Raw genomic sequence first — 27591 nt, 5'->3', positions numbered from 1 at the left:
CAATATACTGAAATATACTTTAAATGCTGACCATTACATTTCTGTTTAGTTGGAGTACAATGGGATGGTCTGAGATGGAAGAGAGATCTGGGATGGATTCTGGTTGAGTGATTTTCTATTTCTAAATCAGTTAACTCAAAAAACTGTGACAAAAATTGTCTCATTAAAATGATTCCATTTTTTCTGCCCTTCTGAACTGTGTACAAATTGGGCAGATATTTTCAGGGTATAAACCCAAGTAATTTAATGTCTGGAACAACCTTGGATTTGTATTGTTGTATTGGGTATCATGTGCACACGTCCTGTCAGACACCTAGCAAACACTAAGCTGAACCACATGTGACAATATGGTTCACGGTATGCTGGACTGCATTTGGAGGAGCATTGACATCAGGCTGAGAGAGGTAATCCTTCACCTCTCTACTCAGTACTGCTGAGGCCACACCTGGAGTGTTGTGTCTGGCCATGGGGTCCCAGGAAGAGTTTGGCCAGAGAGGTTGTGAAGTCTCCATCCTTGTAGATACCCAAAACTGTACAGACGTAGTCTTGGGCAGCCAGCTCTAGGGGGGGCCTGCTTAAGCAAGGCCTTGGACAAGATGTTCTCCAGAGGTCCCTGACAACCTGAACAATACTGTGACTCTATGGTGTCAAGAGTGGTCACCAAAAGACCAAAAGTCTTGCTGTTGAGCATCTTGCAGGCACTATAACAATTATTAATATAAATGAATGTAATAAAAACCATGTGTGACATTGAGGCATAAATCAGCAGAACTGAATATTTATTCATTTGAGAATGTCTTTGTTAGTTAGTTTTACGTCCAGTAAAAAGTCCTCGCATTTATAGGGATTATCCATATGTAATATTTAGTTATACCAAGCAAAAGATGGCAGAATCTTGGTCTGATAAGTGAGAGGCACTAAAAATACTAAAATTTACAAAGATTTTTTGAAAAATAAAAATAAGAGTAATAAAAAGTGTTTCTAACCCTCTTAGCCAGAAAATTTTTTGTTATCTTAGAAATATTTGGATATTTAAAACTCAGATTTGTCATCTATAAAATTACTCCATTTCTAGGTAAAGCATCTAATGGTAGCACTTCCTTCAATTTGTTATTTCTACAGAATTGTACATTTCCTGTATATTAATTCCCAGTGAATTGTGGTATTTTAATGATAAGAAAAAAAATGCGTAAACTCTTCATGTCACTACTAGTTTTATAGCCATTAAAAATATTACAAAATAAGAATGTGATGTGTTAGCTCTAAAGAAGACAAACCTATGATACAATTGCTACAGATTTGTTTGTTGCAAGCAGAAAAAAAAAATCGTTAGATCTAATTGGAAAAAAGGAACATTAGTAGTTACTGATACCATTAAGCTATGTACGTACACCCATCTTCATTATTAACTACCCACCTGCAATCTGTATTTATCTATATATTGTATCCTGTTATAATCTTAATTTATTGGTCTCTAGACACTATCACAATATGAATAATAGATAATCATAAAGAGAAGGAAAGCTTATGATGCATAGGAATGCCTAGAGAACTTAATCAGGATGAAAGTCTCCTTGAGTAAGAGACAGCTTCTACTCAGTAAAACCAACACTCTAAATAGGAGAAAAGAGAGAGGGAGACAGAACAGGGAAACAAAATACTGAATTCAAACTCACACAGCTGGCTGGAAGCAGGACTGGAAGTACCGCTTCAAGTTTTACCTGTTCAGCACTTCTTTCTCTTTGAACATGCTGAGGACATCCTGAGACAGGCCTAATTCTATTCATGCTCTGAAACATGTACTAAACAGCAGAGTATAATCTTCGACTAAATATGTGTATTTCTTTTTGGGTAAATTTGTTGTAAGACCCCTCAAAATAGGACATAAACTCCCAAGACAAACAGAAGGAATAATGTTATCTGACCTGCAATAACAAATACATTTAAAAATCTCAGTACACTGGAAAATTTTATACTGTTGAGATTGTTTACTACTTTTGAGACCCCAGTTGCAGATCACAGAATTTATCTTACCTTTTGTTTGTGCATCCACTAGTAGGCATATTTTGGCTATTTTCCATTGGTTTAAAACAATATTAGGTGATCCAGAATGAGCATATTCATGGCCAAGACTATGTGATGCCAGGATTTCACAGAATCATAGAATCATAGTATAATTAGGACTAGAATACTCAAAATTATCTAGGTCCAACCCCCTGCCATGGGCAGGGACACCTCACATAAGACCATAACATCCAAGACTCTGTTTAACCTGGCCTTCAGCGTTGCCAGGGATTGAGCATTTTGCCAAATAAGAGTTTATTCCTCAAAGGTCTCAAGGAGCTAGCCACAGACAGATGCTTTGTGTTATGCATTTTAGAACACTTTAATTCCTCAGCAATTTGTATCCTATTTATGGAGCTCATGAGCTGTCCTGAACTTCTCTGGGCACGCTGACCTCAGAAGATCGATAAACTCATCTTGTATATCGGTTAACAACACATGAAATACCTGAAACAAGGCATCTACAATAGTTTTTGCTTTGACTTTAAAATAAATGGCTGCCAACTGGTTTTCATGTTCTATTTCATAAAAGCCCAAATCCTTTCAATCCTGAGAAATGTTCTGAAGTTCGATTCTTTTGGTATAAAGAATATATTTTATGTTCTGACCTATTCTTTGCTTTATAGAAGAATACCCATGGGCAATTGGCTTTTGAAGGTTTTTAGATTTTTTTTTTCCCTCCTTATTTTTATTTTATACATCATCTGTAAACCAATAAAACAGTGAGCTTTAAAGGGAGTCTAAAGATGAGAACTTATTTCTCTTTTGTCTAGTCCAACATGAGGCTATGGTAAAAACTGCTTACTGTTACTGACCAGAGAATACAGAAGAGTTTTTTCACTGTAATAAGCTGCCAAATGTGCTTCCCCTTCCGATTTCTGCTTCCCTCCAAACACACAGTTACGAATTTATCCTGAACATTATGCAGTAATAATCATGTAGCTTTAAAAGTCCAAAACATTATTTTTCCCCTTTCTGTGACAGTCCCTAGGATCATGGATTTTCTCTATCATTCCTTTTCATTGTGGTTCAACGTTATGTTGCCAATGCATTAGAGTTTTCTTTTTCTACAGTGACTCATATCTCTAACATTATAGAAGAAATATACAATTCAAATCTAATGGTGCTTTGTACTTAGAAATTTTTTTCTCTTATCTACTGACATTTTTGAAATATTACACTGAATCTTCACCACTGAAAGCTGCTGCTACTGTAGGATGATGCAGAATTTTTGTTGCAAGCATATTTCAGTTGCTACGTTATGTAATACATGTGTTCATAGATTTGGATGTCATTCAAACATTTCAAATGCAAGAAATTTGATCCTAAAAGAGCTATGCAAATAGATCTAGAATTATTTACATAGTTTTCTTTATGTGTATATATAGAAACAGTATCTATACTCTTTCCAATGTATTTTTGTTCCAGTAGGAATTTATTCTGAGTACAGTGTGTATCAGACATATGGTGTCAAAATAAATGATGACAATAAATGGTCCTTTCTGATGTATGAAACTGTCTTTTATTTTAGCTGATTGTCTTAGTCTCAAAAGCTGATAAGATCTCAAGAAACACAAGCTGTAGGCATTAGAAAAAGAAATAAATAAATGTGCATACACATAAATACACAAATACATGTGTCAGTTTTTGCTTAAAATATAGAGTAAACATTGATGAAAAAGTTAAATGCTACCTGAAGTGCTAATTTTAATCCTGTCACTTTGAGTTTAATGCTAAGTGGGAATAATGATTGTATTTTAGTTCTGCTACAAATATTGCAGCCCAGAATTTTGAATCAGAATTGATTTATCTTTCTAAGTAAATGGGGAGAGGAAGGACAATTTTTTTTATATATTTTTTTTTTTTTTTTTTTTTTTTAGTATTAAACTGTGTATGGGCAAAATCTCAGAGCTTAGCACTTCTTGAAAATGAAATTATTTCAGCCACATTTAATATTTAATTGTAGTCAACAATGGGAACAATTTCCAAGTGGCAGTGGATATGATCGTTTTCTGGAACAAATGGATAACAGCAGTTTACATTCTGCACAGCCTTTGGCAATATCGCAGAGAAGTAATGCAAGCAGAGTGCCAGGGAAGGAAGCATGACATAGTGTAGCAAACTGGACAGCCTCCAAGATGCTCATTAAACATGTGACTAATCTTAAAATGAATACATAATGCAAACGAGATGCGAAAGCAGCTTCCTGTTTTGGTGAGATATCACTGCATGAGATTGTGTCAAATGAGCAGTTGAGGGCATTAAGGCTGAGTCAATGTCAGACTTTAATTGAAATGGGTGTAGGATGGGAGGCACTCTAGCATTAAGCACATGAATTTCCATGAGGTTTCCTAACGAAGTAATGCATTTGCCAGAGCATCAAATAAAACACAGTTAAACTCATCTTTAATAAGATGGTGGCAATGTAGGGGTAAATTTGAGAAAAAATATAAAATGTGACTGAAAATATTCTAAGGTTGTATAATGTGTATCAAACGATGTCTGTGTTACAAAGAATACTATATCTGTTTTCAAGGTACAATAGTGGAAAAGGATAAATCATGGGAAATGCAAACTTATTAGTAATGACGGAGTGAAAAAAGGCAAAGATAGGACACATCTATCAGATCAGGAGAGGGATGTCTTGCCAGAAAAGTGTTATTTTTAAAGTACACAGTGTATCCAAATAATTTCTGCTCTTACCCAAAACATATATATGTCTCTATTCCATCCCCAATTTCACTCTCATTCTTATTTTTCCATAGAAGATAAAATATTTGGATTGGACTGAACAAGCCACAACTGGATTTGAGCTCTAAAATCGTTATTTTAAAAAAATAATTATGTGATCAATAGATAAATATCAGGACCACCTTCCATTCATCATTCTCCATATATTTATTAGCCTTACTTGAGACTGGATAAGCAACTTGCTTAAAATGACCTGGAACCAGAACAATTTGTCTTCAAAGGCTGTCTCCAAGGGTATTCAGACTAATTGTGTAGACATAGCTAAATTGCCTATGTTTATGTTACATATTCATCATCATTTAAAATAAGAAATGAAGAATATAGAAGAATACTGGTGTATGCATTTGAACCATATCCTTAAACCTGTGTTTTACTATTAGTTTTAATTTTTCTATAGGTGGATATTATCTGCATCATAATCTCCTAATCACATTAGGAGGTTAATACTCACTTTGGTATAAAGCATTTTGGTTTATGTAAAAGAAAAAGAGGTTAACAGAGATTATGTCTACTATGTTAGAGTTAAACTTCACATTCCAACACCTAAATTAAAATGTTTACACATGAGCTGTGCATCTAAGTACCAGTTACATAGAATTCAGGGAGATTTAGGTGTAGAGATTGAGTGGGGATTGATTTTTGCTCACTTCCCTTATCACAGGCTTCAAGAGCCATTCAAGATGTCCTGCACTATCCTGCTTTGGTTCAGGATCCTGATCCAGAAGGTTGTGGATCTCCCACAGGTCTTGTGTTGTCATCATCTGTACCATTGTGGATGTGACACAGGACCTATGGAGCACCACAGCCTTTCTAGTCCAATGAAGGAAAGCCAGGCAAGATTCCTGAGAGATCATCAGCTAATGGTAGTCATGTATGGGAAACTGAATAGCCTCTATACTTCCATTAAGTGTAAGGGGATTTTAGATACCTACCTTGAATGTAGACACATATTTTGTAGCTGTCTAAATGTAAGTGCCTGCAGGTGAATTACAGGATCTTACCTGACAACTTGTCAGAACAAGGGCCTTCATGATTCATAGTCATGTCTCCCAGAGTGCCTGGGTAGATGTCCTGCTGCGAAGGGAGGAAATAAAGTGAGACTTGACATGCAGTATCTTTGTTGAAAGTAGTAAAAGAAAGGAGAGCAATGGTATGTATCTAGTAGCCTTGGTGCTGCCACTGTAAGATTAAAAAAAATATCCTCATGAAAAGAAAAGGAGGGACTGGTATTAAGAAATTAAGAATGCATAAAGTGCCTAAGATGCTCAGCTAGTTTAGATTTCAATGAGGCAACATAATGCTTTCTGCTTAGTGTTGTTATGATAACCTGCCATGAAGGGAAATACAAATTATTTAATGCCATGAAGAATTGAGATTAGAAAATCATAGTAGATTGCTCTCAATGTGGTGGCAACAATGTGATTAAAAAAAACAAACAACAACCTATTTATCTTGGAAAGCATTTTTTTAAAAGGTGGTGGTTTCCCTGTAAAAAGCAGATTGATGATAGTTGGCTCTTCTCTCAGCATTTCAGTCTGAGCTATATCCTCTAACTTAGGTGCATTCTCAGCTCAAGATGACCTTTGTTTCTTTCTCCTTCCTGTGTTGAGAACATGAGTATTTTCCTCATTAGTGAAACAGTTCGGCCTTGTTCTAAATATGCAAAACATTTTCTCTATCTCTGCTATTAAACTTTTTCTTGGGATTTTGCTTTGATAAGCCAATTAGTCAGTCCTAAATGGTTTGCAGACTTCATGCAAGAAATAACCAAAGCAGCCAATAACATTTTCCTGTCCATTCTCAAGATGAATCACCTCTAACATCCTGGATAAATACCTAATGTCTGCTACTGCTCTGCAATGTTCATATTTTCTTACCAGTGCAACTCATCATGTAATTATTTGAGGGCTGTTTACACCAGGCGACAGCTCGCTGTCACATAGCATTTTCAAAGTCTAGGGAAACAGTGCTTAATGTAGTAATTTTCCTTTGCTAATATCTCTGGTATAAACAATAGCAGACGAACAAATGCTGTCTGTGTCTTTCCAGTGAGTTGGTGGCCCAGAGAAGTTTTCCTACACTTGTAATTTTCTCTCTTACCATTTCACCAAACACCTGCTCAAAGGCTGTATGTTAAACAGAACACCTTGGAGAGCATTTAATCTTGCAGTTTAATCTTGGAAATGCAGTTTTCTGCCTGTGTCCATCATTCCACATACCCTTAGATAACTACAGAGCAGCTGTGCTTGCAGAACCACTTTAGCCACACTGGTAGCAGACAGCAGCTACAGTTAATGAGTCTCTGTAGAGTGCTGTGAAGCGCTGTGAGGGAGGAAAAGGCTGAGACCTGGATTTGTTTGAGAAGAGAAAGCTCAGGGAAGACCTTACCACCATGTTCCAGTATTTAAAAGGTGGCTACAAAGAAGATGACAACTCCCTTTTTACAAGGAGCCACACGGAAAAGCCAAGGGGCAATGGGCACAAGTTAATCCTGGGGAGATTCCAGATGGACACCTGAGGAAAATTTTTCACAATGGTAACAGTCAGCCACTGGAATAATCTCCCCAGGGAAGTGGTGGTTCCCACAGAGTTGGACACTTTAAAGATTTGGCTGGACAGGGTACTGGGCCATCTAGTCTAGATCATGCTTTGCCAAGAAAGATTGGACCAGATCGTCCTTGATGTCCCTTCCAACCCTGGATTCTGTGATTCTATGAAATAGTGTATAGAGGAGACTCAGTGTCTCCTCTAGAGAGCTATCTAACATCTGTACCCTAAATCATGAACAAGGAATGATAAATGGGCTGTCACCTTCTAAGAACATATTTTAGAGATTTTGCAACAAACTCTAATTTTGTGAGGTAAGATGAGCCAAATCTAACAACTAATTTGTGTGACAAAAGAGGAATTCTCATTCTTCGTTCTCTTCTTCTCCTAGCCTTACTGGAGCTTTGGCATTCACTGGACAACCTGATTAACCAGTAGTCCAGAAGAAAATAAGCCACCCCAACACGGAATAGTTGTATATCGTGTTAGTGAGCTTAATCACCTTAGTAGAAGCAATTCTGTAAGCCCAAAGAGTGGCAAAAAGGGTAGTGTGGAACTATATATGGGGAAATGTGAGTATAAGTGGGAATGAAAGAGGAGAAAAAAGAGATCCTTTTATTTCTGGGACAAGCAAGGTGTGAAAGCCAAGTCACCATCTCATGCAGAGTTGCTCTTGGACATCAGCCCGTGAGCCAAAATTCCTTCCCAGTTTGATCTCTGTTATCAAAAAGATTATTGATAACTACCTGTGCCAAAAATGTAGATGGATTCAAAAACTATTTGGGTAAACTACTACAGGGAAAAATAGCCATCAAGGGCTGTTAAGAACAAAGACTCTGCTTTGCCTTAGAAGGGCCTTTGAGGTGCAAATAACTGGGAACTGAGAAAATATGCTAAGTAAAAATCATTGTGTGAGATTCCTTGGGTCACTCTCCTAAAAAAGAAAATGGATTAGGTGGACTGTTGATCTTACATTGCTCTACTCCTTATATTCTCATTTGGAGCATTTACCTAATCTGAATTACTTTAACTAATAATCTGGCTGGTGATTCCTTTCTCACTTGTTTCAGAAAGCAAGCAAACAGACGAACAACTATTTATTTCTCAAACATCTCTGCTTAACATCAGCTTACCATGGCTTGAATAGGAAAAGAAAATGTTTCTCCAGTGTGTTGCAATGAAAGACCTATGCTACATGTTCACATGCAAAAAAACACCAGTACCCGTAAATTGTTCATACTTATCTATCCTCCGTTATCTATCTTTGTGATAGAAATTAGATATATTCCTGCATTGGCCATCTTATCTTCTCACTGAATAAAGAGTCAATGGAAGATCAAGTATTGTATGCAGCCGTTCTATTCCTCCTATAAGCCCGCGAGTTTAATTGTATATTCGGTAAACAGAGAGAAGAAAACCAGCCAAAAACATATAGAAATGTGACCTTGTGGTTGTTATTCTTATAATAATACTGATTTAAACTTAGGAAGGAAAAAAAAACCTTTTCTCATAACTGACAGTAGAAAAACATTTCTGTGGTATATTTTTGATAATAGTAATTTTAGTAATAATGATAATAATGAAACAATTTTGTTATAATTTGGTATCTATTACATTCAGAATCTAGAAAGAGTCAGCCAAGAATAGAAACCATTGTTAAAATATTTTTGTCTGTTCTATGCATAACAGGCTATTTTTTTTTTTTTTCATATCAACTCTGTGCAGACAGAGGACCTCTATCTCAGCAACTGGTGGTTTTGATTTGACTCCGTCTCACAATTCTCACTTCCCCATGTTTTGATTCATCAGTTCTCTGATTCAACTATCTAATATACTGAAGTGGCAAAAAGGAGTTGAAGGGTGCTTCTTCTCACAACAATAGAGCTTACTCTCAGTGCTGAGCTCTTCAAACCTCTCTTCAGGCTTACAGTGATACTCTAAATATCAACCTATCATAGAAAATTGGGACATCTCCTTCCTAAGTTCTTAGCTACTGCAGTTTTTTTAGTAGAACTTCATATACACACTCCCATTTAATCGAGCCACTCATAACTTGGGGAAATCAGCTCCTAGTCTATAGATTTTGATCTTACTTAAGGGTGAGTAAAGTGTCCATCTGACTGGTGACATTAAGGCAGAAAAGTTTATGTGTTTATCCAGAACTATAAACCACAGTGAACTCACATGCTGGTTGTGGCTTCTAATTCGTAACATAAATGTACCAAAGTTCTAGAGCATGATTTATCTTACCCTATTATGTACATCTCAAGTTAGTCAGATGAATAATGGTCTCAAATGTGAAATACTGTAAAGAAAGCCTAGGTTCTTATGGCTAAAGCACGGTGGAATATCATGTTATGTGGCGACTGAGGAGATTCGAAGGTCCTGGGAATTAAGTGACTGATGTTGGAGTGAATACCTAAATCACTCTGTGAGTTTAGCGCAGTGGTTCTGTAATAGGTATGACTACCCACTTACAGTGATAATTATGATTAGGAACTTAAACTTAGAAGGAGATGAAGTGAGATTTGTGACAATTAAATAGGGTCACCAGTGGAAAACTTGATTACCTATTCCCTGTATATCTTGGTTTGTAAAAGTATTCCTTTAATGATATTTTAAATTGAAAGAGACTCTAATGCTATGGTTTCATAGATGTGGATTATTCATCATACTCAATTCAAAATTCTTCATCACAGGACAAATGTCTCCATTAACCTTTCTTTCAAGGAAGTCGGCAGCCATCTACACCTTACTAAATCCAAGGCACCATCCATGCTAATAGCCATACAGATGTAGTCAACTTGTTAATTGCTCCCCCTGAAATGACAAGAAGTGAATTCATAGCTGTCAGATCCTCCCACTCAGTAGCACAATCACAGACTTGAAAGAGTAGTGAAATTGCTACCTGCTATTCTTGTTCCCCAAGATAAGTGTACTTGGACTCTGGTTAATTATCATGTTTTGATTAAACAGGAGTACTTTGTTCACTTTGTTCATGTACACCTTTGAGTTAAATGATGTTTTCTGGAATCAGTGAAAGTAATGATATTCCTTTATTAAATATTAGTAGCATTATCTATATTGCAAGTGGTTTCCAGCAGAAAGCAAAGGTTTGTCTGCATTATCTTTAGCCTTGATCTGCAAAATTGCTAACAGTTGTAAGAAATCGTATTTTCTTTTTGAGAGCTGCTTCTGAGAAAAGTATTTGTCACCCAAATAGTCTTATTCACATGGGCGGGACACTTCATAAGCAAAATCAAGAGTTGAAACTTCAGTTTAGAGGGTTCTTTTGACTTCGTGCATTAGGATATTGAGCCAGAACTGAAGTAAAAAGAACTACAATGTATCCAAACTAACAGCGTGGAAGTGTTCACTCTGTGAAGGGCAAGTAGTGGTGGAGAAGGTGGGTGTTTTTTAGTCAGTATTGTTATAAATGGTGGGTGGCTTGGGTTGATTTCTGTGGAGCATTTGCTTACCATGAATATAGATTGAAGGTGTGAAGTGCACATATGCTGTTACAATTTACTTGCGGCATATAAAAACTTTTAGCCAGTATGGCAGAGATCTGACTCTGTGCAAGATGCTGCATAACCAGAGAACATATCAGGGAGTTTGCCTTTCTGGCCACTTACTTTTTTTACTTTCTTCTCCTGAAAATGGTATCTTGCTTTGAATTTTCTGTTGTACATTGTGCAACAAAATCGCTCTTAATTTTGGTTCTTCTTGAAAGCCACCCAGGCCATTGACTCCTTTTCCTACTGTTCTGTTAGTAAACATCATGATAACAAGGGCCCAAAGGGAGAAGACAAACCAGATTTAACTTGCTCAAAGTTCAATTCAGTCAGATTTCTGTTCGCACAAAACCATTTAGACCACAGATGATGCTTCTTTTCTTGCACTTACCACAGACTAAATGAGATGAAGTTGCCTTTGCTTCCCCTGCTTTCAACAGAGAATGAAAGGTTAGTGCAACAATGAAACAGCAAGCTGACATTGAAGAAGAGGTGCTTGTAAGTATCTATAGGTAAAATGGAGGGGGGGAAAAGGAAAGAAATACAAAAGACAGTGCAATGGATAACCCATTTTCCAATTTGGAAGGCACTGAGTGCATTTCAGGTCACCACAACAGCTGCCATGTAAGTACCTAAAGCTGAAAATCAATCAGGCTCCTTCAACAGCTGCGTGTTACCAGTCTTGCCCTGCAGAGCACAGATCTGAAACATTAGGCAGCTCAACAAGGGGGAGAAACTTAATTCGAGAGCAGCTGTTTTAAGACAGATACATAATGGCATTGAAAGAGGAACACTGTGATGAGGTGAGAACCAACAGAGTGTCCATTAGGCTGAGGAAGCTTTTAGTTTGATTATTGTAACCAGATGTGGCCAGAACCTAAGTTAAAGGAATGAGATGAGATTATGACAATGGAGATTGCTCAATTAAAAACTATTAATTACAAATGGTCAGACTGCATGGGCTTCCTGGGCCTAAACTCAAATCTTTATTCTGCTGCAACGATTCTGGATGCTTGACAGGTAACTTAGGCCCTGTCCCCCTCCAGGTATTCAGGCACCACTTTTCATTGGTGGTAGCTGGATTAAACACAGAGGTTTGTATGAGTATAATTTAGCTATGCTTCTGCTTTACACTGAGGATATTAGCAGTGCTTGTTTTAGGAGGACAAAATCAACTAAAAGTTATGAGTTGCTCTGTTCTTTTGTTTTCATACTTACAAGCACCTTGTTGTACTTCTGTTTGCATCTTTACTCCTTGAAATCATGAGTTATCCTATGAATACTACAGGATTTGGCTTTATGTGCCTCTGTAGACACAGTAACCTCTAAAAGAGAACACAGTAGTTAGGAGCATGCCATAATGCTGAACAAAGGCTAAATAAAAGAAATGAAGAATTGCATCTTGAATTGAAATTAATAAGGAAAGCTGGAATGCACAACAGTAATATGCATTCAAATTTAGCAAGGCTATTTGAAAACAACATTACAGAATCTTTTCTGAAGACATATGTGGCCAAGACCTCAGTTTAATATCTTATCTGAAAATATGTTTATGATAATTTGAATGCTAAAATGAAAACTGTAAGATAAAAACTGCTGTGTTTCTCATCATGCAACTGAATGTATAATGAATAAATGTATGAATTCCTTTTATGATAAGCACTTAAGATGACTAATGCTTTTGTTTTTTCTCAGATTATTTTAATTTTCTCAAGGCCTACACTGTAGTCTTTATATAAGAATAAGGCTAGCAGAGAGGTTCTATCTGCATTAAATGCTGCATTACTTACCTGCTTCTCTTTCACAGAAACAGCAGAGATGTTCAAAGTGTGTGGTTACTGAAGGAAGACTTTTTATTTCTGGGTTTGGAGGGCAGTCATTTTTTCTCTGTTCAGAAAACCAGCATCAAGATTCATCTGCCTGGAATGGTGCTGCCTGTTACTAGCACTTGTACAGGCAGGAGCAGGCAACTTGTGCTGTTAACATAAAATTGAGTAAAACCTGAAAGATGTGACAAAGACCTGACAAAGCTAAACAAATGATAGCATGATGACAGAAGCAGTTCAATGCTAAGAAATAAAAAGCAGCAGCACTGGAAAGAATAATCTGAAGTATTCTTAATTGCTGGTATAACATAGAATTGTGTAAAACTAGACAGAACTGGAAGTGGGATATTTAAGTATCCTAGATACTAGTCTAGTACTAATTTTCCCACATGCCTTGTCTTAAAGGATTCTATCTATGTACTTACAGAATACAAGGCAACCAAATCTGTCAGTTCTACTATTCTAAGCCATTCATTGCTTATCATGTGCGCATAGCTCATAAGAAGGCAACCTCTGTAACTTGGTGTCCTTGTCTGCAAGACGCTGATAGCAATGCTTACCCAAATTATAAAACTCATACTCCAGGAAAATAGTTACATGCTAAGGGAAATTGTAAGACCAATGTATTTTGATGGGCAATTCTTATGACATGCATATTTTTAACTCACATAGAAGGAGGTTATGTGTAGTAGTTGTACGGTGGTTTAAGTGCCTGTTCATCCACTCTCTTTTTAAGTAAAAATTCCTTGTTGTAAATATAGACAGCATCCAGCCAGCCAAGGACTCATGATCATCCTGCATTCAGAAGCATCTCTGTATTAAAATGCATATGTAGTAGATAATCTAAGCACACCAAGAGCTGGGTATCCTGCTGTCTTTGGCACACAGGCAGAACAACAGGCAGAACTCCAGGTGTGGCTGACAGAGCTTGGACTTCCTTCTGCTGCATTGGCACCTACTTAGCCAGATAAAATATCTTTTGGCTCATCTGTATATGTGATTCTGGCCACTTTTAACTGCTATTTACAGTGTATAAATCAAAGAAGAAGAGAGACTACTTGTTTAGAAGAAATATCAGCAGAATTAACAAAATAGAAGAAGCAGCTGACCTATATTTCAGGGACTGGAACATGTCTGTAATGCAGGTGAAAAACATATTCCAACTCCTCTTTAAGTTGTACACCATCCAAATCTATTTGGCATGAAGAAGTTACCTGTTTGTAGTTAAAAAATTGCTTCTGTATATTTTTTATTAATCTAGTTTCTCCAGTGCTAAGACAACTGATAGCAACACAACCTTGCATTAATTATTGCAATTCTCTCTCCAGAATGGTGTCCTATAAAAAAGGAAATCTGAAAAAAGATGTTTTCTGTTTACAAGAAAAACAAAAAGCTAAAGGAAGAAATCTTTTTTTTCATAGTATTGCAAAGGACAATCAAACAATTAAGAAGAAAATGTTAAAAATATCTTTTGAGAAAATATGTTTTCCTGGTTTACATGAAAGGAGAAAGAATTGAGAATAAAAAGAATAGGTGGCATTCATAAAACAGCTGGAGCTCTATTTTTTTTTCCAGCCTTGAAAACAGTAAACATTCAATAATAATTCAAGCCTAGTGGTAAATTATTTTTAAGTTGAAATTTTTATCTATTTTCATTTTTAATGTTTGTCAGAAATAAAATTCTTAACGAAATTTATATTCTATATGGAAGAAAAAAGATAATAATTCTCCTGAAAAAATAAGTTTACTAGATGTTTTTAACTATGCAGTTCATATATTCATATACTCACATATTATACGGATTATAAGGATGAGGCGTTTTAAAATTTTTCAGTTTCTTACCCTACAGAATGCTTGTTGTTGCAGTCTCCGTTTGAATCATGGTTTTATCTCACAGCAATATCAATAAACTCCATCCACAATTTTTTTCTTATAATACCCTGTCTTTCTGCTGCATTTTACCTACACCAAAACCTGGGACTTTACAGTTCACCTCACACAAGAAGTCTAATACTGATCTTATTAATAAGAAATATAGTTATCATTTGCTGTATTGTCTGATGTCTGACTATTAGTCTTGTCTCTTTTTTGTACATTACCTTAGTGCTTTACCAAAACAGTGACTGTCTGTTAATAAATACCACTCCTTAGAACTGTAGGATGTGAAGTCCAAAAGCACATGGCTTAGCAGCTCCCAATTAATTTTGTAGGGAGAATGACATTATTGTTACAAATGAATTAGGTAAAATAAAATGTGATGTACTGAAACATGGTGAATAGTAAATATACCAGACAGCATTTGTAATAATGTGAATAATTTTTAAAGAAAAGAGATTAGACAGTGAGTTTGCTAGTGATCCTGATGAAGAATTTCCAGCTTTGTCTTGAATACGCTCAGATGCCATTTCAGTGGAACATCTTCATTTCTGTTCTTCTCAGTCCACATGTAAACAGCATGTTCCTCTCAGATCTCAGGGTTTCTGTTTCCTTAGTGTGACAGTATTGTGTATTATGTTGCCTGGACTAAAGAGACCAGCCACACAGTAGTCCCTTCTGAAATCCTTTAGGAAGCATGCAAAGACACTGCTACTAATTTAAAAAAATGAATGTTGACTTTAGTCCAACATACAGACACATCCAACTCTTGATCTCTAGGAGGCTGTTTCTTTCTAGGTTAGTGCCTCTACCTTGTAGCCCCACTAAGTAAAATAAAGATGTTTGTCTATGTAATCACTCACTAAGCTCTATTTCTGTTAATTCCTGAGATGAAATCACAGTTTAAAAGTATTAACTGTAGGCCAGAACTATATGATACAGCTTCTCCACTCTTCGTCTTCTTGGTCTAAATGTCATGAGATGGGAAACATGGTTTTTGATTTATGCAAATTCCTTGTACTTTCTGTGCTGGAAAAATTCATTGTCCTGGTAGCCCAGGAAATAGGTAGATACAAAGGGCAAATGGAAGATAGATAGTGCCTCTCAAAAGACTGGTTATGTTTGGGCATTAAGAAGCTGATAGGTCATAAGTGGATGCTACGCTCTCATCTCTGGCGTGAGGGTGTCAGCTTAAGATAGCAATTCTCTTGATAACTGTGGTCTTCAGGACTTCCTCTAAAATAAGTGCCCTAAGAAAAGCAGGCGTTAAATCTCCCATCTATTTTCCATTCAAATACATGTTGAGAATACCCCAAGTATCTCTTATCACACCTCAAGTAAGGATATTTTTAAGCTTTTCTAAATTATCTGCACTATGCATTTTTTTTTTTTGCAAATATGCAGAGAGAGAATATCACAAAGACAATTCAAATCTCCTTCCTGTTTCATCTCTACCTTTCTTGGGGCAAAGGCAAATCCTGCAAATACAATTGCCTAAAAACCCATTTAGATTCATGTGCTCTGTCAATGCTCGCAGAGTATGTTTAAATACCTCCCACAGAAGATTTTAGCATACATTAAGAATGAAAATGGCTCAGTGATTCAGGCACATCTTTGTGAAGTGTTTTAAGGTCAGTAGTTTGTGAAAAAAAAAATAAATAAAATGGAATAGGTTTGCATGTTCAGTGTTATCTTTGAAAAGTACAAGGGTTATAAACATAGATTTTAACAGTTGAAACTTTACTGATTACTGTGGCAGGATTTTGGAGTACACCTGGAGCAGCTCAGCAGGGTATTAGATGTAAATATTTCACATTTGCTTACTGAAAGCTATAACATATTCAGAGGCCAGTAGTTCTTTTAGTTTTAACTAACTCTGAAAATCTAATGCATTTTTTAGCAAACAGGATAGGATTTATCTAGGTTTCAGCTTTATCCAAATTGAATTCAAGTATGCAAATGTGTCTCCGTATTAACCGTTTTAAAGTTACTGCCTTGAAACTCACACTGGCCTAAGTGAAGCAAAAAAACAGAACCACTATGTATTGGCTTTAGAGTACGCAGCTGCAGAGACAAGAGTGCAAGCTAAATTTATACAAGTCAAATGTTAATTATGTATGCATGATGTAGTGCAAATGGGCATCCACCTGCATGGAAATATATTAATAATACTTCATATTATTGCTAGAATTCATATGATGGAAATAGCATGTTTAGTTTACATATTTTCATATTTTACTTTTCATTATTAGTTAAGAAAAAAGATAAAAAATAAAAATTAAAAAATTCTACTGCACATATTATTGTTGTGCCATAAGTAGATTATTTAAACAGTAAGTAGCCTAATTTACTCCTTACAATCCCTCTTTGGAGCTGAGTTTCTTACTCAGCAATCCCTAGAAAGAGATCTATTGTCAGAAACATATGCTGGTTGGAGTGTTCTGGCTTTCTCAGCAAAGTGGTGTATCATACAATTAATTAAGCCTCTGGGTCATCCTAATATCAATGGGATTAGCTATTTAAAACAAGGCATGTGCCTAAGTAATTTGGTGAACTGAGGCCTAAAAGAAACAGGAGTCATGGAAATTACTGTGCGTGATTATGTCATTAAAAACAGTTTGCCACTGACTACACAGGAGTGGGCCGAGTTAAGGCCATCCAAGGATCCTTCGCATCCAAATGCTTTAGGTTTTCCTTTGTGTTGGGAGAAGTCAGGTCTTCAGATGTTTTTATGAAGTGTCATATGATGCCATATATATACATGTTATCACTCAAATAGGAATATCCTGAAAATTTCATCTACCTGCAATATAAACTCATATTATAATCCCAATATTATCTCAGTAATTATTGAAAGCCTAGTCCTGAGGATATCCATCAGCCAGGGCTTGCAGGATTAAGTCTTTCGACAGGGACAGCCATATGGCCATAATAATTTGAGCAACCTGGTCTAGCAGAAAGTGTCCTTGCTCATGGCAGGGGGGGTGGAACTGGATGAGCTTTAAGATTACTTCCAACCCAAACCATTCTATGATTAATGACACTTCTCAGATGCATTAAATGCACTTGTCTTGTCTTCATGTCTCAATGCACAGCCAAAGCATATTATCAGTCACCAAAACCACACAGGCCGCTATGCATTATAGTTTAATTAAACAACACAGGTAATTTCAAAGACTATTTCAAGTATAAACATGGCCTGGTATATAAGCTTTGTTAAATTTTAGGAAGAATGTACAAGTATTGAGAGGGAAATGAAATTGAAACCTGAGGAAAATAACTTATGCAAATACTAGTTCACCTTTTTGGGTTTTTATCTTCCAAATTTAGGTTGACATAATCATGAGCTAAAAGGAACAGTCCACCAAGCACAGGCTTTTTCCTCCTCCACCCCCAGCCATGATGAGTGTGAGGACACTGATTACAGAATTAATTATAAGCATCCATTTGCATCCTCTCCGGAGATATACAGTGGTCTAATGAATTGCTCTGACATATCTGAGCCAGAAGCCCACTTCAGCTACAAGGAGACTATCCCACTAATTTAGTCAGTCTTCAGCTTGCAACCATTTGCTGGGAAAGCTCTAGGTTTTCTAGTGAGGAAGTGTCACTGTGGTAAGTAAAAACCATTCTGCTGCATAGTACCAGCACACCACCTCTGAATTATTCTGTCTTAAACAACACCTATGGTCTGTGCTATCCTTTTAATAAGAAGCATATTTACTTTTATTCTTTGAGGTAGTGTAATAGGAAAGACTAGATGTCTCCCTTTTGCTAATACTTAGCAGTGATTTCAAAATGTGTGTTTTTGACTTGAAAGAAAGCAAAGTTATGTCAGACTGGAAAGCTTTTGAAAAGCCTCCTCCAAACGAGAAAAACTATGTAATTTTCCATTCTCTAAGCCACTCCTATGTTTAAGCCATACTGCACTTTTTTTTTCAGAGGATGCCTATAAAACTCAAGTCCGAATTGATGATGAACCAGCCTATTTGGACATTCTGGACACTGCCGGGCAGGTGAGTAGTTTCCCAATGTGAATCATTCAATCAGAGATAAAATCAGAGTTTAACCTCAGGTATATGGCTCACAAAGCTAGAAGCAATCTTTATTATTCAAACATTAAGGGAGCAGTGGCAGAATAACACTGAGGAATTAACAAAGGAAAAGATTAAAGGAGTTCTTCAGTCGTATGGTGTAACTTTAAAATATCACCAGAAAAGACAGAAAAATTTAATCAAGTAGAAGATAAAAAGCTGTTTGTTTCTTTTTCTCTGTATGCAGAAAGATCTGTCACTACCATGGAATGAACAAATACAGTTGTTGGTTTCCTGCTTTTGTATGTATTACAAGAATCTTCTGTTCTACTTGTAGATCAAGTTTTTTGTTACTATTCTTCTCCTTCCCACATTGTATTTAAGCATCAAATGCTTACCCATATGAAAAAGATTTTAGTGCTGAAAGTATAACACAGTGTACACATAGTATGTTTTTATGCATGTGTGAGCATCTGTCAGGGAATTAAGTTTCTCATCCAGTAAGGCAAAAGGAGGAGTTAAATGCAAGAACCTGACTCAGTTCATCCCCTTTCCATCTCAAGATGTATTTATTGTTTAACCAAAATGTTGCAGCTGGTTGACCTTTTCCCGGGGCACAGGTCAGGTTCTGTTTGAAGGATTTGATAGCTTCATGAGTTTCCATAGTATGTGTGCACCTTGTACTGGAATGAGTCAATCAGCAAGGACAGTAAATCCCTGAAACAAACAAACAAACAAAAAGATTTAGGAAGAATAAGCCTGGAAACCTTGATCTTAGGTTCCCCAAACATCTAAATGCACCTCAGCTGGGCACCACAAATGGTGGGAAATGCAGTGTGCTGCCAGGAATTAAAATGGCATCGGGTTGCATAAGTTTAGTGTAGTTCAGTGAGATTGTGGTGTGAGTTTTACATGGGAATGAAATATAGGCCAATTTCAAAGAGAACTCAACCCAGTTTCAGGAATCAAAAGATGCCCTGAATTATTCTTGCTTGACCCAAAATTTTACAGTCTCAGCAGTTAACCGCTGACTTGCTGCTGCGTCTCCTGTCAAAGTGTTTGATTCCCCAGAAAATTTAAGCTGAATTTCAAGGCATGTCTCCAAAGCTGTGAATTTAATTGACTTTGAATTTACTTTAGTCTTATTTTGTAGATTTATGTTAAAAAGTAAAATACTTTCTTATAAAGAGCTAAAGATAATTGGTGAATCAGAGTTTGTGTGTCCAGATTTTTGCTAATGGAAAGAGGAGCAAAATGTTATACAAGATTTCTTTTAATATGTGAAAAGCCAAAAAGAATAATACATTTTACTTTTTCTTTCTTTCCCATTTGTCTTTGTTACTAGAAAAATGAAGGTTTGTGTTGTTGAGAAATGAAAGATAGAATCAGGTATTGAAAATATATTTCTCTTCCAAATCCCCACCAAAATCAAAGCCTCCTTTTTATTAAATAGAACAAATATTTTTAAATTATGTTTTATTTTCTGTCAACATCTTTCAAAATGAAAATTCAAAAAAAAAAAAAAAAGCGTGATCTTCAATCTCTTTGAAAGGTTATTTTCTTTTTTATTCAAGAAAAGAAAAAAGTATCCATATGTACCAAACTTCTAAATAGCTGAAAATAAGTTTTCAAAATTAAACAAAGCTCATCTTTTGTCAACAATGTTCACTTTTTAGGAAAAATTCCCCACAAAACTGTACAAATTTTACATTATTTTTTTAAATTTCTGATTATACAAAAAAATAGAACAAACATCAACCATGGTTTAGAGGTGGACTTGGCAGTGCTGGTTAATGGTTGGACTCAATGATCTTAAAGGTCTTCTCCAACCTAACCAGTCCCATGATTCTGTGATTCTAGCTGCACTCCACAGCTCCAGAGTAAATCAAAACCTAACCCAACTCCCACTGAAAGCAACAGCTAAAACAGCCTCCTTCCTCACAGATGGTTTAAAGTTACTCTCTGTGAAGTTCAGACTGAAATCTTGCTGTGCCTGTGGTGACTCAGGATAAAAATCCCAAGCACCTGGTCATGCTGATGATGGTGTGCTCTGATGGTATCCTGCTGGGTTTCATGTTCAAGCAGAGATGGTGTTACAGCTTCTAAAGCATGTAGTGGTAATCTCATTTCTCTCTGGGTGGCCTCATGGTCATAAATACTTCACCATCAAATCTGAATAATGACTTTGATCACTTCAGAAGATCAAGGAGCTAAAATTGTATTTTGTCCCTACTAGGGAAAAAAAAGACGTCAATAGAGAAACAGACTGAAGTTAATGTATTTGCTTGTTTTAGAGAGTATGTTTCACCAAATATGCTTCTGCATTTCCTGCTCTACCTATGCACTGATTGAACACTTCAACATTGGCTAAATACCATGATTTAGTAAAAATTAATATAGATCATTACTGTCAATCCCAGTGTTAAAAACCCACGTCTAATTTCATACCTGAAACTGGATAAAAATCTTTGCTATTTTATCCCACAGATATAGTTTGGAGCACCAAAAACTTAAGTTGTTCTTCAGAAATATATTTCTGGTTCTCATCTTTCTGAAGTTAAAAAACATTCAAACAAAGTGAAAACCAGAAACATGAAAAAACTGTTAATATTGCTCATCTAGTTATTGACCTTCCTCTTCCCATGCATATACATAGACACTAATAAATACAACAGATTGCTCCTGTCAGGAGGCAGACTTATGTTTCAGGAGCTCTGGATACATATTTTCTACATCATCATTTCTCCTCTAGTTCTCTTCCAACATCGTTTTTCCACTGAAGATACAACAGGAGGCACATTCATAACATACGTAGGGCTAGTGCAAGGAGTTACACTTCACTGAACTCACTACCCCTGCTTTTCACCACCTGCCAGCAGGGTGGCCTGTCTTTGCTCACCACTATCAACTTCAGACAGAATAAGGTTACGTTTACCTCAGAGAGTTTTAAGAGCTGGTATCGCTGGTGTAGCTGCTTGTAGCAGAATGGTCATAAACAGCAGTTCCTACCATAAGGCTTGAAAATGTGGTGTGCAGCAAGAAATTGATAAAAAATTGATGTTTTCTCTTTGATTGGCACAACTGAATCTGAAAGATTCACTGTATCCTTAGCCTCGTATTTGCTGCTAGAAGCTATTAATGATATGCCTTTAGCTATTCTTTAACTAAAAGGTCTCTTATTAAATTAAAAGTTTTATTTTTGCATCTACACTTCAACTTAAACCAGAAATGTATTGGACGAGGGGCAATGGGTTCAAAGATAAACAGGGGAGAGAAGAAATTCTTCCCTATGAGGGTGGTGAGAGGAACTGTGGCTGCCCCATCCCTGTCAGTGTTCAAGCCCAGGTCAGATGGGGCTTGGAGCAACCTGGTCTAGTGTGAGGTGTCCCTGCCTGTGGCAGGGGGTTGGAACTGGATGGTCTTAAGGTTCCTTTCCAACCCAAACCACTCTGTGATTCTATGATTCTAAACAGCAAATAGAGAATAAATGTCAGATAGAGCTTCATGCTGAATTTTATTTAGTTAACCTTTAACCCTCTAGGTTAGCTACTATTTTTCATGTGGAGTAAATAATGAAACCTTAATGGAAATCTGCAAATGCAAATTACTATTAAGACAGCTTGAACTTATTTTTTCAACCACGCTCATGAGACATTTTTTGAGTTCCTCCTCATGGAGCATACACAGCAGTTATCTCTCCTGCTGTTATTTACAAACTGTTGACTGACACAGGAGGTTTTATTCTTGCCACAGTTTTCCTCCTGATGACACATTACCCAACCTCCTTGCTTAGACCTCACACTGAACTTTAAAAGAGCATCAGAGTTCCCTTCACTGGAAAAACAAATCTGAGACGACCTTATGTAGAAAAGGCTAAATTGTTTTCAGACAAGGAGGGAAATATGGAGGAAAAAGGATTTCTGTACCTGTCAGTGAGAGTACATTTCAAGATTATTGCACCCATTTTTGCTTGTTAAAATGTGAGCTTTTCATGATAAACTTAGTGCACCAGTATATTTCTCAGGTGTGAGTCAGAGACTTGAAGAATTGGACTTAGAATGTGATGGCAAGCCATTTCAGGGAGATTTTCCTTTGTCTGGAGCTGTGTGCACATGAATTCATTTCCAGGCAGACACTTTTCAACCTGACAATGGTGCAATCTGTAGCGAAATCCATCTCTCAGATTGCTAGCAAATCACAGGACATGTTTATCCTGCCAACCTCCAGGACTATGATTTTTGCCCTCTGCTTCAGGCTTTGAAGAGGAACTGTATTAGTCCCAAGAGCCCTTGAGATAAATACACTTTCTCAGACTAAACACTACAGTCCAATGACTCACTCAGCCTGTTAACTGAGATCCTTCTGCTTATTATCTAAACATGCTGCTCTAATCCTGAATCAATGGAACTGGAATTTCAAACTACACTACTGCAGCTTATCTCAAGGAAATTTAAAACGCCTATTTGTCAGTAATTATATTTTAATGGGCCTTTACAGCATGTTCTTCTAAGGGGAAAATAATTTCAGTGCACTTTCTGCTAGGTGCTGTAGTCAGTAAATGAAATCCTCTTTATTTCTAAAGCATAGTGGTAATGAACTAAGTACCAACCATTAACACAGTATATTAGGTGAAGAACATTAATTTCATTTTCTTCACATGTTGTTGTTTCACAGGCTGATGATGACATACTTAGTCAAACCATAGCACTGAAAATTTGGTGGGTTCTCAAGACAACTTGTTCTGCACTTTCTAGGAAGAACTAAAATCTTTCCCATGGCCAAGTCATTTTATTTGGGAATGGACGGATTTTGAAGAAACATTTATTCGGCACAGATAATTTAGTGAAAAAAATGTTCCAGTGAATAATAATGTTCCAGTGAATCATAGATGAAATTGCAGATGTGACTCCAATTTCCTTCTTATTACAGGCAACATATTCTTTGGCTTCAATGGGGAAAGTTCTAGGCACATCCTATCAAAAAAAGAGTATATTAGTTTAGCAAGAACAGGCAACTAGCAACTAAGATTTCCACCTTCGTTTCCTGTCCCTGTCAATGAGTGAATCATGGTGCAATAAAGGATGAATCAGTTTGTATTTCTGGGTCTGCATTTATCTTTCTGACAAACAGGTGCAATAAGATGTTGCAAGGAGCAGGCATTTAGGATGAACATCAGGGCTTACTGAGGATAGTGACACTGATTTCCTGCCCGTCCTCACCATTCCACTTAGTAAAGTCAATGTTAGTGGTTCCGCACCGCAGATGGAGGAAAACTTTCCAGTGTTGTCTGTTCTTTTTCAATAAATCCTTTTTTTTTTTTAAATCTTTATATGCTTTCTTTTTTGCTGTTCTTCGTCTTTCTTAACAAGTAACTTCCATAAATAAACATACAGTGATACTGCTGAATGATTTATGAATTTGAAATAAAATGAGAACATTTAAAAGAAGAAGATACTTAATTATGAATTCTGATAAAGTAGCAAAATCCTTTTTAATTCTTTCCAGATCTTTCCTGGCAGTATTTCATTGGGTTTTGTTTTTTTTTTTTAGTTTTTTGTGTTCTGGTATACACTGTATGGAAAACACCTATATAAACATATGCTATACGATAAAACTGCATTCAGGTCCTCCAGAAGACTCTGCTTATGTAAATTTGTGTTTTCTTCTAACATTGCAAACTGTATTGTGTAGTTTTTCTTTCCACTACTGAATAGCACTTAAGCCCTTGGAAGTTACTTCCAGCAGACATTAGACATGTTCTAAGTGTGTCCTGATTTCTTTATATATATGCAACTGTCCTGGATGATAATCTCACCAGGAATTCCTTTTTACAGAGGTTTGTCTGTCATAAGCTACTTGTTACCAAGCAGCTGCACACAGGCCAGAGACCAGTGGACAGAAAATTGTTTTCCACCTGTATCCATTTTCCAAAAATTCACATCAAAAAGGTATTTTCAGGACTGAATACTTGGCTTGCATCCTAAGAAAACAAGCATGTGTAAAAGCTTCTCCTGCTGCCATTTGACCTGACAATAACAGATGACCAAGGGAAGGATCTTTTGCAGAGCAGGGTGTTAATGCATCTCAGGAAAAGTGGGTTGTCCCAAAGAACCATCGTTTTCAAAACTTGCTATTCTGTAGCTTCTGGATACTCTACCAGTACATTGAACGGTGGTGGCTGCAGACAAAAACAAGGTAGCAAAAAGTTGCATGGTCTTATCTGAATCACCCAAACCTTTGAATTACAAAACTGCATGAGATATTTGTCTGGGAGATGCTTTCTAATGTTATTTTCATTTCACACTAGCAAGAGGGTATGGAAAAGCCTAAAAGCATAAGACACCTTTCACAGCTGACGTTCCATAGTTGTCCCCTAAGAAGTGGCATCTCCCTCCATCAAAAAAGCCCAAAACAGAACAGAAAAAGAAAACCTTGGTAAATTTTATCTCTATTAGTTGTCACTGTTTGTGTATAATCTGAGGGATATTATTGCATCTGTCCAGATTTTTAAAAGAGGAAATAAAAAACAAATTAGAAATTCAAGAAAATAATTAGTGAAAAAATGGAACACTTTGTGGTTTCTATTTTTAAACTGGATATATTTCAGATATGTACTTTTCTAACTTCTATAGGAGAAAGATTGCATAGCTTTCATAGTTATAACTGACTAACACTGTGAAGCAAGCTGAAGAAGTCAGACTCCACTAATTTCAGAATTGTAGATGAGCTGTGTCCTTGTTTTAGACAGTCTTGGCATATCTCAGAAGCTACTCAGCATCTTTCATGGTCTATTGATGTAACCTGTACACCTCATCACCTGAGTTTTGGAGCTTTCTATGTCCTCATAGATTTGTTCTAAAGAAATGAGAACTATTTCCCTGTTTTATAGGCAGACACAGAGGCTATGGATTTGAAAACAGGTGTCATTTGCCCCACCAGAAGTGAATTAGCTTCAGTTAAACTAATCCTGATTTTCTAGGAAGCCCAGAGACTGCAACAATGCATCTGGATGAAATCTTTAGTGTATGCTAAATCTTTGAAGTGATGGTCAACTCCCTAAGAGTTAGACATCTGCTTGAATTGTTAGAGAAGAATTGGTCCCAGTGGTTATCCTTAGATGGGATATTTGTATTTTTTGTGAAGGTACCTTAAAGACATTGTGTGAACTGCTCACAGTGGAAGTCACACAGGTTCCTGCACTTTCGGTTAAGGCTTTGTTCCTACCCATCCCCAGAAGGTCGCTGGGACCAGCTTTGCACGACTATATATATAGATGCCAATCCAGTGGCTGTCACTGTGCACATCATGTTACTCAGCCACATCACTTGTGCCAGAAACCTATGTGCAAATGCAAAGAAAAATGAACGGTGGGATCTCCTTCATGATGAAAGTCACAGGAACACAGCAACAGCCTTTTTGTGACACTGATTTTAATATTCCAAGAAATACAAAATCAATGCAGCTATAACATCACTATTTTGCATTTGTATTGGTGATGATTTATGCAGTCCCCAAGGAACACATCCCTCAGATAAACACTGAGCTAAATTTCTGTGGCAGAAATGAGCACACAATTGATTAAATACTGCAAAAGTATAAAATAACCACTCTGCAGTTTGTTTGCTTCTCCCCCCTCCCTCCTCCCTTTTCAGATTCTTAGCTCAAATTATATCTCTGGAGATAAGTAGGGCACAGGGGAGGGGAGAGAAATACCTATGTTATGGAATTTTTAAGGTAAGCGTGCTTGTTATGGAAGCCATTGTGAGAGAATATGCAAACCAGAATATAATTTGCAGTCATTTATCAGAGCAATGAGGTGTCTGACTCCACAGCCTCCTACTTCACTTCTGCAAGGATGCACAAGCCTCACTGGGGAAGATGGCAAGTCTGCCATGCCCATGTATGCTGATGAAAGTTTGTCTGAATCCCTGTTGAGCCCTTGCTTGCAGCTGCAGTCATTACCTCTTCACTAGTGGGTTGTTGTCTTTATTTTTTACCCTGCTGTTTACTAAAATGTAATTACCTAGCTATTAATTCTTTCCCTTTACTATTTATGATGCATTTGTGATAAAAGATGAAAATTGGCTTTATTCTTTCTTGCATGCCAATGAGGAGGGGGGAAAAGTATTATGTGGTGCATGATAAACCAAATGCAGTTGTCGGTTTTAGAGGTAGTTAACAGTGAAGATTGCTTCAGTGCCTGCATTTAGGAGAAAATTACGAAGGTGTTTATCCCTAAGAGAGAAACCATTAGCATTAATATGAAAGAAAAAGATGGTTCTCTGAATTAGGAAGTGAGCACAGAAGCATTTTTTACTGGCATTTTTGAGAATTGATACGGTGATTTCATCCATACTGTGGGGTGAATGAAAAGTAGATATCATCTCCCAGGTGATGGACTGCATATTTTCATTACTGCATATGACAAACCACCTTTGGAAAAGCAAGATTAATAAAGTTAACAAAAGCACAGTTGCAGCAAACTGGCAAATACATTATCACCTGAAGGCAGGAGTGCAATTAGAATCTGAACATTCGGAACACCAATGCAGAGAAGCTACTTCAGGAGAGAGGGTCGGAGTGCCAGTGTGGGTTATTTAGTAGTTCCCAAGTGAGAAAGAAGGGTCACTGGGTGATGCTGTTTCTTGAAGTCGTGACTTATTTTGCTGGAAGTTGTTCTCATTTGTCTTTTTTTCCCTTATTTGTTTATCTTTACTTATTTTTCATATGAGGCTGATGTGGTTCAATCTTACTTCATAAACCAGCCATGATGAAAAACATCACGTGAATAACAGAATAGCAAGCACATACAAAATGTTCTGCAGTCAGTGAATGGGGCAGTGCAAGTGATCTGTCAGTGTACAGGATGTGAAGGAACACCTGCCTTTCATGAGAATTAATCCTGCACGTTCTGTGAGCAATACCAGATATGATGGGTAGAAATATTACCGCTGAAACGAGAAGAGGAACCTGAATCTT

At 36.8% G+C, this 27591-nt stretch overlaps 1 protein-coding gene across 1 annotated transcript in view; it reads left to right on the top strand.

Annotated features, from left to right (window-relative positions):
* RIT2 (Ras-like without CAAX 2) overlaps positions 1-27591 on the top strand; it is a gene marked incomplete at its 3' end in the record, with an annotated part of 87190 nt that overhangs the window by 42123 nt on the left and 17476 nt on the right. Inside the window, exon 3 of the mRNA XM_010023853.1 lies at positions 18521-18594. Coding sequence (XP_010022155.1) covers positions 18521-18594 — 74 coding nt within the window. The remainder of the gene's footprint in view (positions 1-18520; positions 18595-27591) is intronic.

This window comes from Nestor notabilis, unplaced genomic scaffold (assembly GCF_000696875.1).
Source record: "Nestor notabilis isolate BGI_N333 unplaced genomic scaffold, ASM69687v1 scaffold121, whole genome shotgun sequence".
Lineage (NCBI taxonomy): Eukaryota > Metazoa > Chordata > Aves > Psittaciformes > Psittacidae > Nestor > Nestor notabilis.
The sequence above is the reverse complement of the archived record's forward strand: the minus strand, read 5'-3'. Positions and strand labels throughout refer to the sequence as shown.